Source organism: Leptinotarsa decemlineata, unplaced genomic scaffold, assembly GCF_025532065.1.
Source record: "Leptinotarsa decemlineata unplaced genomic scaffold, Ldec_3_MD MMD2_tig00026336_RagTag_RagTag, whole genome shotgun sequence".
NCBI lineage: Eukaryota > Metazoa > Arthropoda > Insecta > Coleoptera > Chrysomelidae > Leptinotarsa > Leptinotarsa decemlineata.
The window spans coordinates 7,679,099-7,696,212 of record NW_027412692.1 but is presented as its reverse complement, the minus strand read 5'-3'; the positions used below and the strand labels follow the sequence as shown (position 1 = coordinate 7,696,212).

Sequence of the window (17,114 nt, the reverse complement as noted above, 5' to 3'; positions counted from 1 at the left end):
TTACAAATTCATATTCCGTGAACTAGACTTCTGCCACTGGCTCATTTCACTTTTCACGCTTCTATTAAACTTAGTAAATGAAATGCTTTTTCTGGAGAAAAATCTCCAGACAATTATAGAATTGAAGTTTCCTAAGTTATGAAATAATCTGAGAGCCGGTAAGAGATCGACTTACACTAATCTGATGACCAGATGGGACTTTTTTTAATTTTTTTAAGTTAATGAACACGCCTATGATAGCTTGCCTATCGCAAAGCTGTCGTGACCATTTTTAATCACACTGATTTAATCATTTCAACCTATTGATAACCAACCAAATTTTTGTCAAATGTTAGTTTTCCATATGGAGAATATGTCTAGGTAGGCTTGCCTACTTATTTCTGATCATAGCTACCTGGCAAGCAGGTCTGAGCAGTTAAATCAATATACGGAACACTATCCAGTTGTTAACCAATCGAAATTGGTATCATAATAAATATTATTTTATAACAAATATAATAACAGTATAGCCTTGCCTGCAAAACATGTCGTAGAATAGAATTGACAATTTTAAAATCGGAGGAATTAAATAAGTGCGAGATTTAATTATAACCTGATGTTTTTTTTAAATATGCTTGTAGCTCCTCAAAATTTCTGTATCTGACAAAAATTAAATATTATATTCAAGAAACATTTTATTGTGTGGTATTAGCCGGGGAAGTATTTGTTTTACGGCAGGCATCTACCAGAACCTACTTTTTAGGTAGTTGAGAGAGATGAATACTGTCTTCAGATACTTTTTTATAACGATAAACTAAACAAGTTGCCTTCCACTCGAAGAGGAACTGAAATGTTTCTGTAAACTTTTTTGGCACTCTATATTTTTGAATCTGTTGAGATATGCAATGTCATATTACTCCCATTTGCCTCGCTTTTCATGCTAGTGTTGTAAATCATGCCCTAAAGAAAATAACGCCGGCCGTCACTGGTAGCCATAAACCAATTGTGACGTGGCAAAGAGCGCGCTCAGTTCGACCGACATTTCGCGGCTATTTTGCAGGCTTCGGTGGAATTCCGATATACAAAAGCTAGCCACGAGCACATCGAGACATTCCAGTGGAAGTTACAGTGCGGTACGCAAAGCGATCTAGTAAGGTGATAGCCATTCGAATAATAAATGAAGTGTTTGTTGTATTCAAAGTGAAATAAAGTTAAGTTTGATTATTGTTCAGTGTAGTCAATTATTGTTCAACTCACGGGGAAAAACGTAACATTATGTTAATATTATTGATGTCAGTAGTTGTTTCAGAAATGAAAGTATTTTTATTATATTCTTCTATGAAAGCAGAAGGAACTTGAAATAGCAAATACAATTTCTCATCAAATGAAAAAGAACTGACACTGACTACTCCTTAAAGTAGTATAAAAAAAGGCAGTTATGATCTGTTATTTTGATAAAAACTTTATTTTTTATAACTATATATAAAAACTACTTCTGCTTCTTTTTTCCCTTCTTTCTTTTCTTGGCTGGTTCAGGATCTTCCGTCACTTCCGTCTCATTATCAGCCATTCTTTTCTCTCCACTATAAAGTGACAAAAAATAAATAGATTAAAAAATCATTCCTCAATTATTTACCTGTTTCAGCATGGAAACTTATTCATCAGCCTGAATCTCCGAATTACTAAAAAATTTAATTATTCATTGAAGAGTCGACATATTTGTTTGGTTTCAGGCTTATTTATGACAAAACTTCAATAACAAAAATACGTTGGTGGAAAACTGATTGTTCATATTCTCCAAAAGTCACATAGAAACATATTGAAAGATACAATTATTCATTCAACCTTACCTTTTCACTGTAATAATATTCTTTTTACGGTTACTCGTCAATATTTTTCCCCACTCCTCTTCGCTACCCTTTATAGCGAATTGTTCCAGATTCTCCTTCTTTAGCCTTTCAAGTTCTTTCTTCTGCTTCTTTTTCAACTCCCCTGCTGCTTCTTCCAATTCATCGTGCATACTCTTAGCCACAGGTGTCATGTCAACATTTTTCTGTGGCACCAGAGTACCCTCTATATCCTGTTCAAGGATTCGGTTAAGATTCTGAACGTAACGACGAATGAGTCGATTGAAGAGACCAAGTAGTTGAGTGGAAGGAAGATCAAGCTCAGTTGCTAGATCATCGACTGTCTTGTGTTGGAGACCTAAGCCCAAAACAATTGCCTGAAAACAATATATTCAAGTGAAACAAGTGAAAGTACAATGAATTAAAAATATGGAATAAACATGTTTGAATTGAGTTCAGAAATAGAGAAACATTGAAAGATTTCCAGAAACAAATTTTTTTAAAGCATTTGAACATCAGTGACAAATTGGGTAGGGACTAAAGTATTGAACTGTTTATATATAAGTAGATTTTATACATTCCCACCTGTTCCCACTGTTTACTTTTTTACATTGCTATGAATATGAAGAGATTTCAATTATAAAATATAACCAGTTTTTCAGGAAATGTTGAATTTCCTTTCAGCTCTATACTTTTCCTTTCAGCTAATTATACTTCAATATTAATTTTTTCAGGTTATCTCTCCATAGGAGGACTGCCCTATACGTTTTACGAATTGGCAACACTGGCTTTTCCTAGGTAAAATCTAACCTTACAATAAAAAAGTTTGACACTTCAGAAGATTTTTTAACTAAAACGTTTTATAATATGGAGGCTACTTGTATTGTTAACAGTGTCTGGAAAATTGTGTTTCAGTGAAAACTTGAATTAACAAGAACATTTTCGTGTAATGATTTTTCACGAATTTCACCATGAATTATCCAGGCAAGACTGCATTGGTCATGAAGTACGACACAAGGCCATTTGCTGACGGTTTAGTGTTTAGTGAATTAAATCGTAGTTTGACATGTAACATATCATGAGATTCGGACATCCTTGGGTGTTGATATAAATTACAAACAAACGATATTGCATAGAGACTTGGCTATTAAAAAAATTTGACAATTGCTCAAAAAAAGGATCGTGTGAATTGGTGCAAAAAATCGCATGAGCCGGAAACTGAACAGTAGTCGACTGAGTGAGTCTTTCAACGTAGACCTACCCCAACAAAAGTTGTTTGCACTCGAAACACTTCAAAACAAATGGTCACCTGGTTATTTCGAAAAAGTGGTCAAACAGCAACAATGCCTTTAGAGAAACGTAAAACAGTCAATTCTGAGTGTTACACAACCATTTCTTTGCCAAATAAAAAAAAAAAGATGAAAAATAATTCTTCACCACAATGATGCGAGCGCTAACTCAACTGCCTATTTGACCAGTGAAAATATTGAAATTATGGGTCATCCACCCTACATTCCTGATATGGCTCTCAAAGACTTTTTTTTTTGTTACCCAATATCAAGAACAAACTGCGTGGTCAACGCATTTCGACGCCAAAACAAGCAGAATATGCATTTAAAATACATGGAGGTACCACGTTTGGAGTGGCATGGATGCGATAATAAATGGTTTAGGCGAATGCATGAGTATATTATTGATCATCATGAAGAATACTTTGAAAAACAATAAAGTCATTTTAAATGATAAATTACCGCATGTTCCTTACTAGTCGCAAAACTTACAAAGAGGCCCTCGTACTGCGAAGTTGGGGGAATTATTGAACTGGACATACCTTCGGGACTTAACTCATCTTGTAAGACTTGAGATTCATTAATTTTAATATTTTGAACATCACATGGAATTTCATTTGCTTTTGAAAATTGTTTTTATTGAATTTAGATTAGTTTCAATATGTCAGCTTGTCTCAACCAGCTCAATGGAGACATCAGTTGTCGATGTTTTGGTGTAGTGTGTAAAATACTGAGAGTTTTAGTACTAGCAGAACTGGGTGTAGGCCAAATAGACCTAAACAAAACAGAACTGCCAGCAGCAGAAAGAACCAAACTGTTCAGAATTGAATGCTCTGTTACGAATTGTTAGTGACAGGAAAAAAAAGGAAACCATGTATGAGAAAATGAAGTTTCTAACAGCCACAATTTTGATAAATAAAGTGTACCTTTAATTGTGTACGAAATTTTGTGAATTGTCTGATCTTTAATCATTTAGTTTACTTACTGACTGTACCGCAGACATTTGCATATCACCCATCTGGTTCAAAAAGTATAACTTTGCCAATGTTGGCATCAAATCCATTATCAAATGATAATCCACCAAGTTATTGCTGTACATTTCTAACCTTTTCACATCATAGGTGGTCAGATGCATATCCAGTTCTTGCTTGGACAATTCTAAAAATTATATAATGTCACTATATGAGCAAATACTCGAATTATACAAAAATATTCACCTTTAGCTTTGAGTTTCACAGCTTTATTAGATAAAACTCCTAGTGCCAATCCGGGAGAGAATTTGCTGAACTGATATGACAACAAATTGACAAACCTTCTTCGGAAGTCTACCCAATATGCTGCTAACCATTCACTTTCTTTTACTTCATCAACATTTAAAACATTCAGCATTATACAGGAATGTTCTCCAGTCAAGTCATTAGTGGTTTGTCTCAGGTAAACAGGAAGGTAACTGAAAAAAAGCATGATTAACTTAGATGTTGTACAGAGAGTGGTGAGAAAAGTAGTTGAGATAAAAAGATATAGCTTGAAGATAAATATATAACAAATATAATTTCAAAAGAGTATGCATTTACATACTTGCAAGTTAAAATTACTGAAGCTGGGATGGAAAAACGAGGATTCATAAAGAAAATTGAAAATATGAAACGCTGAGCTCTCTAATGCAATCTTAATTGTTTTCAAGAGAAACAAAAAGAATTAACAAAACATTTATCTTAGCAACAGTTGAGTATGCAGGCGAGATACGAGCACTGAAAAAGTCATGGTGAGAATTAAAGTCAATGAGCAAGAAACATTTTGGAAATGAAATAATGAAAATGAAAATTACGACAGTTATTAAAGCACAGAGGATAATATGGACAAGTAGAAAGTACGAATAGGACCAGACTAAAAAGAATGGTTCCAAACGGAAAAACTGTCTGAAGCAACAGATCAAGGAAAATAGGAGGAAGCAATAAAAAAGTTCTGGATAAAATATCGTAAAATTCATATATAACGTAAGTAACAAAATTTCTAATGGTTATAAAACAAAAGACCCAGGTCTCCAAAGTCTATAAGGTGCATTGAAACTTAGAAGTTCTAATAGAGTTTAACTTGTGAGCAAGGCAACTCTAAATACTGGTCACTTGAATAGGGCTGGCAACTATCCAAATAAAAATGAAATTTTGCTGCGAAACGTTACTTTTTGTGATAAGACATCCTAAAAACAAAATGATTTACTTTGCTTTTAAGCAAAAATGAAATTTTGCTGCGAAACAGTACTTTCTGTGATAAGACATCCTAAAAACAGAATATTTTACTTTGCTTTCAAGGAATTACATTCTAATTTGATATTCAAATCATTGAATCACTCTCAAGATAAAGAACACCAATCATAGTGCATGACGTCACTTGCTCAAAAACATCATTTTTATCAAAGACTTGGTGAAGTTGTTTGATGAACATTTATGGTTCAGCTGAAGCCATTTTTTCCTATTATTTTCTATAAATATTTGAAGCTAAGATACCGCACAATTCTTATTCGACTTAGAATACATTTTTTCGTGATCACTGATGGACTTGTGGTCTCAGAAGGTAATTTGCTGCAGGAGACTGAATGATTGCCCATGAACACAGTTTGGTGTTAGGTTAGTTTTTATTTGTTGACACTACACCAAGCTACTTTTTAGGTTATTTCCCTGTCTGTTAACAAATATAAACTGAGAAGGCGCTCTACATGGTCTCTTCGATGAAGATCTAGCAACAGTTAGACTTGAATTTCTTCAATGCATAATGGTCAGCATCTATCTTTGATATTCTCTAGAACCGTTACATGCAAAATCTATATAAAAAGTATCCACAGGCGCATACAGCTCTGCAAAATATCGTGGGGCAATCCGAATAGACAGCCCTGAGAGCGTCCACCAGTGAGCACATATGAAACGTGTTATGTAATCCTTATCAGTTTACTAGTTTTTGATGAAATGTGACATCACAGCGTCATGTCATAAACCCTGTACACTAGCAAGTTATCGGAGTTTCTTAAAGCATATTCGGAAATATCCCAAACTTTCACACTTATTTATGTTTGCTGTGACATACATTAAAATTTTTGTAATATATATTCTAGTTATGTTGAGGATGTTATATAAATGTGAGAAATATCAGGTGAATTATCCTCTTTTGAATAACAAAAGGTTTTTCTATCAGAATTAAATGTACCAATGCATAATATACCTTTGGTAAGGATTTCTTGTTCAAAGATCCATTAAGCAGTGCAAAAGCAAAGCAGTTGACCTTAATGACAAAATTAGAAACTAAAATGACCTTGTCTTACCCTGCCTTCTTCCAGAATTTAAGCAGCTGCTCTGTCAAGCCAAAAGACACTCCAATATAATCCAATCTCTCAGGTGGCCTCTCACTCAATTTAAGAAGTAATGGTGGCAAGGATTTACGAGGTTCGATGCACTCCTCCAGAAGACCCACTTGGTTTTCTTCTATATTATCGATTTCTTCTTTAGGTAGCTGGGAATCTTCCTCTATGCTGGGAATTTTGTATTCATAGTATCGTTTGAGTAGGTTAAGCGCCCTAGCACCATATCCCATCTAGAAAGGAAGATAAGTTTTGTATGCATGATAAAAAATTAGTTTGACTTTGACAGAAAGTAAATTTAATACACAGTCCTTAAATATTCCCATAAGAATTGAATAAAAAAATTGTGATAAGCTGATCCGACGACAAAAAGATGGGTAAACTCAACAACAGTAAAAATCAATCAATGAATTCTTTCCATAATATCCCATTTTAATGGATTCTGCATCATCAGGAAAAGCCTAAAAATATAACGATACATACACACGACAAACTACACCTAAAAATATAATAAAGTATATGATTTAATATTAAAATTTAACACCGAGAAACTCGTCGATGTTGTAGGGACACAGATCAACCAGCAGTCCTTTTATGGGTGATTGGCAAGCGATGCTTTGGCGTAAGGAGGTTGTCGACATTTCTGGTTGCTTGTTTACTGTAGTAATGTTTTGTGTTTTGATGTAGACAAGACATTGGAATATGTATAAAGCAGGTATCATCAAAATATAAAATTTCTTTAATAGCGCTTTGTTTCTCCCAATCAATTGAATTTTCCCAGAAAAGCAATCCATAAGATACCTTAGATTGAAATAGCTCCATGTATGCTGCTCTAAAAAGATGAAATGGTGATGCAAGTGGTTATTGGGTGGGTATTAAGTAAGAATTCTATTACATTCATAACACGTAATAAAAATATTTACCATTGATGAGATATTCTTGCTAATGAGCTGGTGTTGAATGCAATTATTTATTCAATTCATCAAGAGTTTCAATTATCTCAATTCAAGAAGTTACCCTAATGAGTATTCATTAAATCAAACTCAAATCCAATATCATTCATATTTTCAGACAGCTGTTACCATCGACTCGTATGTTAACCAATTTCGGTCAAATCAACCAAACAATATTTTTATAGCATCTTTTTTTCTAAGAAATGTTTGATGTATATAATTCTAGAAGTTGACAAAAGTGTTTTATTCAAGAACTAATTGAAATGCACCAAACACCAAAATTAGTATCTTTATGCGAAATTAAAAAAAAACTCACCCCTTGATAATCAGGATGGGTTGCAATTCTGACTATTCTAGCTCCAGACAGTCTTGGAAAATCTGCATCCTGATACTGCTGGCCAACTGTCCAAGGTATCAAGTCTCCCGAAGCTCTTTTACCTCTTGAATATCCTTCCATAACAGAATTTTTGGAGATCTCTCCTTCAAGACAAACTTGTATAATGACTAAAACTTCTGGCAAGGTTCTTCTATTGGGATCGACAGGTCCTAGAAGGCAGAACAGATGATGTGCTGGAGCGTCTGACATCATTTGCAAATCATTGGGTGTGTTCTGTTGAGAAATATATACTAGTGAGCTATTTTCTTTCGGATACTTAGATTGAATTATTGTTATTTATAGAGTTTTAATGGTATTTCTTTCTGTTTTGAATAAAACTATGTCTATGCTTGTCCGACTTGAAGAGTATGCTTTGGTAAGTATTTGAACCTCTGATGTAGACAAGTGATCGAACTTCTTGAGCTGACAAATAAATATTACTTACCTTATAATGAGAAGCAACATACAGTGCAACCAATCTCTGTAAAAATTCCTCGGAAGCCTTATGATAGCAGAAGAGTGTATCTCGGTTGATATAATACAAATCACAATCATCAGGAGGAGGACATCCTGACAAAATTGGAGCTACAGAAGTGGAATCGAGGCACAGCAGCTTAGTGAGCCATGCCTCAACTTCATCTCCTGGTTTGTAACGGATTGATTCTTCCAGTGTTACCTGAAAAACAAGTTTGTAAAAATAGAAGCTCAACCCAATGTTCAAATGAAACTTCAAAAATGTTCATGAAAACGTAAACTTACTTCATGCAATGTTCTTCCTGTTGCAGCTCCATAATCCTTCTTATTTACAGCATTTGTGTTGGCTCCTACAGGTGCCGCTTGAACCCTTAACTGGTTCAATAATTTCAGCGACAACGATCTTCCGGTGCCTTCATAGCCATTTATAGTTGATGCTAAAAAGACCAAATATGGACCCAACATCGCCTTGACAAACGGTAAAGGTATAGCAGCGGCTTCATCTATCACAAGAAGTTCTGCTTGAGATAGTCGATGGCTGTCTGTTGGGTGAATGTACTGAAAATTGATACAATGAAGGTAATTTTTTTAAAATAACTAATTTTATATTAATAATTTTAAGTTTCTAAAGTTCCAATGGAATCACAGCTATCTGAGAAATAGAAGTTTTGAACTCAAGTTTTGAACTCCAGTTTTGAAAGGTAAAATTGGACTGGCTTAGAATGAATTCATAAAAAAGCTTGTTATCACAATGTAACTGTTCTCCAATGTTACGATAACGAGAGTAAAAGTTCTTGTGAGAAGAATAATTGTTTTTATTGGATTCAATCATTTCAATAGTTTTCCTGGCCGTCTTTATGTCAGTTTGACTCCATTCAAATAGCCCCAAGTAATCATAAGCCATTATAACCTGGTAGCGAGTACCTATCTCAGAATAATTAATATTATGAATGGAAATTGTTAAGTTAGCTGACCTTTTTTTAAAAGTGAATTAACTTATATAGATGGTTAATAACCACACTTACACGGCATCTTAGAAGAGGATTTTTAACAAAAGGTGTTACTGAAACCAACATGAATTCCTGTGTAGTAAACACTATCTTTGTTGAATGTTATCGAACTGGTTTGAAAATGCTAAATATTTTGGAAAGAGAATTGGCGTTATAAAACTAGATTCACTGAGTAAACATCTTCTTAGTGATAAGAAAATTCCCTATTATGTGAGAATATGAATTTTCTTTTGATGGAAGAATGTGAAATGCTGACTTACCTGTATTGTCTGTCGATGGTCCCTAAAAATATTAACCCTAACAATAGCCTTGTTGAATTCTGGATTTGTACTTTGAACCAAGCCATAGTCAATATGCTCCTGGTACTCCAAAGCGTCGAACCCTTTGAACACGAATTCAAAAAAAGTATTCAAATTTTCAGGACTGGGACTGGTCACGAATATATTAGAATAGCCGAAGGCAACAGCGGCAGATACAGCAAGACCCAGAGCTGCTGATTTTCCTCTTCCTCTAGAAGCCGTCAACGATACGGTAGACCTCAAAGTTTTTTCAGAAATACCTTCAACAAACTTGAGTAGAGCTTTTGCCTGGTCTAAAGTTTTGCACAAGTTCACGAGGTTACCCACTGGCTGGGTATCACGTAACTGTTCCTTTAATTCCATCAGTTCAGACTCATTTTCAGTAGTTTCCTGTACATTTTCCACAGGTGTTACATGTAAATTATGGGACGATATTGGTAACACTGACAGTTGGTCGTCAACTACCAAAGAACGCTTACATGTAGCTAGAGATAGAAGGAAACGTTCATTGAATCTACACACTAAATTTTGATGAGCCTCCGTACGAAATCTCTGATGCACATCCATACTCATCGTGTAGAGTTGTTTCAGAGAGGTAATACTTCGGAGGAGGAGAACTACTAGACCACCTCCTTCTACTGTTTCAATAGTCCGGGCAAGCAAGTTAGGAGTGAGGGCCTCAAAATCTTGAAGAACACACATTCCATACGTGTTTCCAAGAATCTTGTGAGTTTCAGAATAATAACAGTATCGTATTTTGGTTGACGCGAGAAAGAGTTCAAATGGATCGTCTTCATTAATACTAAGTTTTCCCGCTTGTATTTTGTGTTGTAAGTGTTTCATACGCTTTTTTCTGTGACTGCTGAATCCTAGCTCTTTTTTATAACACCATAGCACTGAGGGTCTTGCTTTCACTTCTGCCTTGGAGAGCATATGATGCAAAATAACTACCTAAAATAGAATAATTTCACTATTGTGCAGGGTATTGAATTTTTTATACTCACTTGATCCCTGCCTTTGTCACCCACAATAACGAAGAGGGTTCTGTGCCCTAATTTCACTCCATTTTCAATCAAAACACGAATTCTGTTGTCTATTTTTTTTCGAACCATAATTGATTTTAAAAATACCACACACCAAATTTCAAAAAGAACCTCACTTTTATTTGAGGTTAAATTGATCAACAGGCAGAACAAAACCAAAAATTGTGACAAACTTCATCACAGATCACAGAACAAATTGTAGATTGTTAGATGTTACATCGAACAGTCACAGAACACCCTATCTATAGATAGGGTGTTCTGTGGAACAGTTCTTCTAACTGATAGACCGAATTGCCAACCTGAAAATGACATGAGAATTATTGCAGTTTGTGTTTCAATTGTCCGCCGTTTTTGAACGTGCAAACATAATATTGAATATAAGGAGCAGTGTTAACAAGAGTCGTTAAGAGATTTTTGATTGTTTTATGAGAAAAAGCACCCTCATTCATGCCGGTTGGAGGCTGGGATACGGATGTCCATGTTTGAGTGCTACAGTGGATTTACATCACACCTACCCTCATTCACGCCAGTTGGAGGTCGGGGTGGACCGGATCTCCACGTAAGAATAAGATTGCACCATTTATATGATAGTTATTCACATAGTTACTCACACAAGGACAATGTAACAAGGAGTAGAGTTTTGCGGAAAGCAGGACCTCTGTACTCCCCGGACGAAGTTCTCATTACATAAGATACACAGTGAGAAGAGTGCTGGTCAGTAGAAGAAGAAGATTTCGTTCATCCAGATGAACATCTAACTTCAACATCTTCAATCTAACTTCAACATCTAACTTCAACATCAGTCATGACCCATTTGTCCCTCTGACAAATATATCAGTCAAAAGGGTGAGGGAGCCAGGCTCCAACACTTCCGAGCGTTATCTCTCGTAAATAACATCAACTTCAATATATAGGCTAGCCAGGGACACTTTCAGTTTCGTGACGCGGGACGTTATGATTGGTGCATGTCTGTCAAATAAAACATCGATGAAATTCGTAAGCATCGAAACTTGTTTTAGATTTATTTTGTGCAAGAGGTTTCAGTTTCACCTTTCAAATATACCTACACATATTTACTTTTTATTGATGAAAAAATTGTGGAAAAAAATGAAAGCGCATTATTGTTCATTCATCTATCCGTCAAACACTTAACTTCTTTATATGATGTTCCATTTGGCAGTAATAAGAAAATAATTGAAAACAGTGACGTTTTTTAAGATGGCTAAAAATGTAGAAGAGGGTATCGAAAACTGAAATTGTTTCTCTCTAACAATCATGAATAACATATAAAACGGCAATGAACAATTGTGCATTGCCTCTTTCTTCTTATTGAAATTATCCCTAGCAAAGAAGGCACCCACATTAATTCATTCTAAGATACACAAATACTCGATGAAACGCAGAATTACTATCCGCGAATGTACAGAGGCATCAGAAATTCAGAAGCAAAGGGATAATTTCAATAGAGCGGAAGAGGCAATGAAAACATCAGTAAAATCTGGCTTAATGTTCTTAATTGAACATAAAGGTCATTTATTCTAATTCAGAAAAACAGAGCCACACCTACCAAGGATGATATAAGGAAAACTGGGGACAAATTTCAACATTGTGAAGCTTTCAACAAGGTCTGTCCCGCAGGCCAGATCTAGAAACTCATACAAATACATTTCTCGCCCAGAATAATCGCCTCGTTACCTTTACAACCGATAAATCCGCGTCAAACTAGGTAATACTTTTTCTTCCCCCTTAACACCCAAATCAGGAGTCCCTCAAGGCACTGTCCTAGCTTCTTTCCTATTCTTAATCTATGTACACGACACTTCCACTAGGTACCCAGAGAATCCTTCAATACGCAGACGATACGATTTTATAGTTCTCCACACCAAACACCCGCAAGCAACGATAAACATCTTCGCTCTTTGGTGCAGCAAATGGCGTATCACAATTAACCCGACCAAAACACAAACCATCCTCTTCAGGCACCCCAACAGCACAACCCGAACTAAAATAAATACTAACAACTTGGATATCAGACTTTTGGAAAAGAACCTTCGAAGACATATTGATGTCCATTTTAACCCCCAACAAACTTATCGAAGCAGAAAATAGAATTGTCTGACCTGACATTATTATATACGGTTCGGAGACATTCATATTTTTGGAGAAAACCGGTGCCTGGGTTTTTGTGGCTTCGAATTGTACCTGGTTACTTTCACCCCAACTTGAAATTACTTCCAGATCCTCAAAAAGATATGCAACCTCTTGCTGCCGGTGAAGATGTGCATCCGTCACCGATGTCCTGGAAGCCCCGAGAGGCTCTAGAAAGATTCCGAGGAAGAAGATCCCGTTTCCCTCCGCCAGGCTCCCAGGAGCCCAGAAGGATATCCCGAAACGATTCCAGGACATCATCAATGAGTTCCCGCTGGTGATCAGATAGTGGGTAGCCCACAGGCCGGAGCACACTAAAGCCCGACTCATTCATGCATTCTCACCCCAGGCCCACCTATACCTAAACCAAAACCCACCAATGGGGAATGTTCTTTCTGACGAAAATCAAGTACTTTTCATAAAAGAGCTCCAAAACAACGCATTATAAACTTATCATTCCAACCTTTTTCTTTAAAAAATTATTTAAATACTTTAAAAAGAGGAATGAAATAATGCATTCAACATTTAAAGGGATTCGTTTCTATTTCACCATTTGGCAACATCGGTCATAGCTAGTAAAGAACAATGAATCTGTTACCTGTATGAGACAAACAAAGATGACATATTTCAGAGGCGTGCTGTTCTGTTTACTTATGTTCCGAGTTCCGAGACATTCTGTGATATATGACATTTTGTGCACCTAACCTATCTTCCTATATATAAATAAATAATATAACAACTGTTGTTTATGTGGCTTGTGGAGGTGGCATTGAAGTATAATTTATATTTTTCCTTAATTGTTGATTTATAGAGATAATTTTCCTTTTTTAAAGTAGAATATCTAGGTACGTATAAATTATTTCAACTTGATATAGGCGCTGTTGCCAATATGTGAATTAGAAACAAATCCATTCAAAAATTAAAACCCAACATTTGAAACATCAATTTGAAGACTTTTCGAAGTGAATTGGAAAAACTCATGAATTAAACTCAACTCTATTTTGTTCAAACTTGTCTTTGCTGTAATAACTCAAATTGAGGAACATTCCCCCCGGGCATTTGTCGAACTTTATGATAGGACAACAACACACTTCATTGTCTTCATTAATTGCAGTGGCGCATTTGCTTTTTCAGCTGCAGAAACATCCGGAAAAATCTGCAGCATCACATCATCTGAAGATCTTGAATATATTAAAACTAACCGCTAACCCCCCAATATTGTGGTTTCTGCGTTGCTAGCACTTCGACTGTTACCTTATCGCCTTCGATAATGTCTACACAACAAATAAAAAATCATCAAGATCCTTGCTTTACGTTCTCTATTACATACGTTCACATGCTCTGATTTGTTACAAAAACACAGTTTTAGATTTTAGTAGCTACAAACTCGGAACTTTGTTTTCAGCTGAACTATTTTGCTACTGATTACGAGTATAAAATTAGTTAAACTGCTAATAGATGGAGAATTTTCCGTTTTTATTTGGAATCATTCCAAGTGTTCTGGAGATATTTTGCCAATTTTTTTTTAATTTATGGATTCTCGTAGGATTCACTTGCATTGTGGCTATGCGATTAGCGACGTAAAGTTGTGTACATTAGCTTATTTTGAGTTATGATGTGTTGATGTTTTTCTCGAATATATACATTGCGATTTCTTTGTTGCAACGGTGAGTTGATATCAAGTGATTTATCTTTCTAATTTTATTTTAACAGAATATTAGATAGGTATATTCATATGTATAGAGTGAGAATCGTGTCGAATTTCCCCAACCCTGAAAATTTTTCTAGTGAGCTGTGATAATAACCAATTAGCAGCCAATTACTCTCAGATATGTCTGGTTTGAAATAGTTGTGTCAATTTCTAAATGAATCTGTTGACACAAAAAATATGATGAGTAACATGCCTACTAGAAGATAAAATAGCAACAATTTATATATTTGTAAATGAAGCCTCAATGAAATTATAGAAATTGTGGAAACTTTTTATATCGTACAAAATTTCAAAATATATCGCCCTCTTACGATCCGCAACCCTCAGAAGTAAGTCGAAATTTTTGCGTGTCGATGTTTAACGAGGTCTCACCATTTAATGTGTGATTCCTAGCACGCGTCGGACGATACGCAGTGAACATCAATCGTCCCACAGTTGGGATCGAAGGAACGTTCACATAACTGCTGTTTGAATGAGCAAAACCAACGAACCACTCACGCTGACCAACCGGCATCTGATATGTGATATGTAATATAAACGACATATATATATATATATATATATATATATATATATATATATATATATATATATATATATATATATATATATATATATATATATATATATATATATATAAAAGACATTATAGAATAGTTTGATGTGCTTATCCAACTGATGAAGCTGCTTCGTAACGAAAACCGAACATGAGATGGGAACACAGCAATTAATTATTCATCAGTTGGAGGCCCATTCTTCCAGGCTGAAGCATCATCAATTTGAGGCCTAAACAAAATGAGCGGATCAATATTTTCAGAGAGAGAGTTAGGCCTCACTTCGGGCACTAGTGAACTGAAAGAACTTCAGATACTGGCGAAAGGGAACTGCAATATTCCGAAGATAGATGACATGAGGTCACTCATGATGCATATAATCGTTTGAAACAGATTGGTCATAGGATTATCGAGCAGATTTCTATTGTTAATATTGAAACCTAGATCTAGGTTTCGTTAATATATAAGATATTGTAGTTGGGAGAATATAGTCTTTCTAGCATTAATTCTTCTACTTCTTTGCATCCTGATAATATTAGCTGAACTCAAGAAAACTCGTGAGCACAACTGTGACATTCCTAGAGTCCGAAGACATAAGGCCAGTCATTTAGTTTGTACTAATTGCCTCAACCTGAACATCTCAGGGGAGAAAAGTAAGATTGCTTTTTACATCAAGCATTGATGACCTTGAACAATCGTCTCAGGTTAAGTGAGTTGAAGTAACATACTGGGGATTGCCAGACAGGTGATCTATCGTAGCTGTGTGATGGATGTGGACGTTTCTGATACCCAATGCAGAAGCTACTTTGATGCCATCAGAAAGTTGCTTCTAGCAAGTGCAGCATATGCCTAAGCCTTTTATCAAGGTCTTCGGTACTTCTATGATTTTAATGTGACACTGATGTAGCCTTAAACGCAGCAGTATATTGATTTTGAATCCGCTTTGTGGAATAAGAAGTGTCATATTTACTAAAATTACTATATCATAGTGATTTGAGCTTATCAGCCTGATAAAGCTTTCTTATACCCAAAGTTTATGGATATAGTTATTTCATAAGTACTTTGCCAACACTTTTACAACGACATGCTATTATCAAATCTACCTATCTGTGGGTTGTTGTTTTTCCTGACTCTCCTTTGTTCAATGCAGCTTTGGCAGATATTCGAATATGTTTAAAATAGTATTTTCATGATGGCTGTCTTGAATTACCACAGGTGATGTTTTTAATATAATTGCCAAGCTCGATTAATCTTCATTCCAAAACAAATACAATACTTTTTATTTATTCAGAATTAGTATTGTTTGCACATGGTAAGCCAGAAAATAATAGGAACAGATCAGTATATCTAAATGTAATTGTAAATACGAGTATTGAAAATCTCTGGCGTGAAATGAATCCATGTACCAGAACTGTAACACTCTTCCCGATGTGCGATTCACCAGTCAAGATGACTTTTAAGTCTGGAAATTGTACAGGCCGGGAATCAACAAGGTCTCACTTTCTAAGGTACGCTTCACGACACAGGTCGGTTAAAACGAACTGAGCGGCATTTGACAAATCCACATACAGATCGAACCAACACCCACATATTAATACAACTTACTGTAAGATTTTCACTACAGAACGTTTACAAAACCGAGATACAAAAGATTAACTATACAATAACCTTAGATATAATATAGATAGTTGATTCTAGGCTGGATCCAACTATCTGTAAAGATAGGATGTAAAATTCTCATTTAGTGGGCTATAGTGGAAAGAAGTCAAAGAATTGTTGATTATCTACATATCCTAGGGAGAACAAATATGATTTATCTGGCAAAAGCAAATTTAGCAGAGGCTAATTATTCGAATCAATTTGATTGTTTATTAGATATTGACAATTGAACTCATGCCCCCTATGCATTACATAGATCAAACTGGAAGAACAATAACACACATATAAAATGACAGAAACAATTTCCAGAATGGGAAAAAATCAACGTACCTTCGCTTCTCAATTCCTTCCAGTGGGCTGAAAAGTCATTATTTTCAAAAAAAAGTTAACTTTCTGGAAATTGTAGAAATAAATCAATTA

At 35.3% G+C, this 17,114-nt stretch overlaps 2 protein-coding genes across 8 annotated transcripts in view; one reads left to right on the top strand and one right to left on the bottom strand.

The window, feature by feature from the left end:
- Positions 1-1,415: 1,415 nt before the first annotated feature.
- Positions 1,416-10,811, bottom strand: l(1)G0020 (RNA cytidine acetyltransferase l(1)G0020). Of its 2 annotated transcripts, XM_023157434.2 has the most exons (11): positions 10,584-10,811; positions 9,541-10,530; positions 8,556-8,828; positions 8,242-8,472; positions 7,737-8,030; positions 6,432-6,700; positions 4,333-4,565; positions 4,101-4,273; positions 1,830-2,203; positions 1,616-1,661; positions 1,416-1,562 (listed from the first exon to the last, which is right to left on the bottom strand). In XM_023157434.2, exons 1-10 carry the CDS (start codon positions 10,689-10,691, stop codon positions 1,634-1,636), a joined length of 2,973 nt encoding a protein of 990 aa, XP_023013202.2. In that variant the 5' UTR covers positions 10,692-10,811; the 3' UTR covers positions 1,416-1,562; positions 1,616-1,633. The 2 variants fall into 2 exon arrangements, with proteins under 2 accessions (XP_023013202.2, XP_023013194.2); XM_023157426.2 differs by lacking the exon at positions 1,616-1,661.
- A 3,483-nt stretch (positions 10,812-14,294) lies between these two features.
- The window catches only part of Nna1 (Nna1 carboxypeptidase), a 42,246-nt gene continuing 39,426 nt past the window's right edge, over positions 14,295-17,114 (top strand). For 5 of the 6 annotated variants that reach the window (XR_002721840.2, XR_012467479.1, XM_023157382.2 and 2 more), the window contains exon 1: positions 14,295-14,437. The gene's annotated coding sequence lies outside the window, so the exon portion shown is untranslated. The remainder of the gene's footprint in view (positions 14,438-17,114) is intronic. The other variant, XM_023157375.2, reaches the window with a different exon arrangement.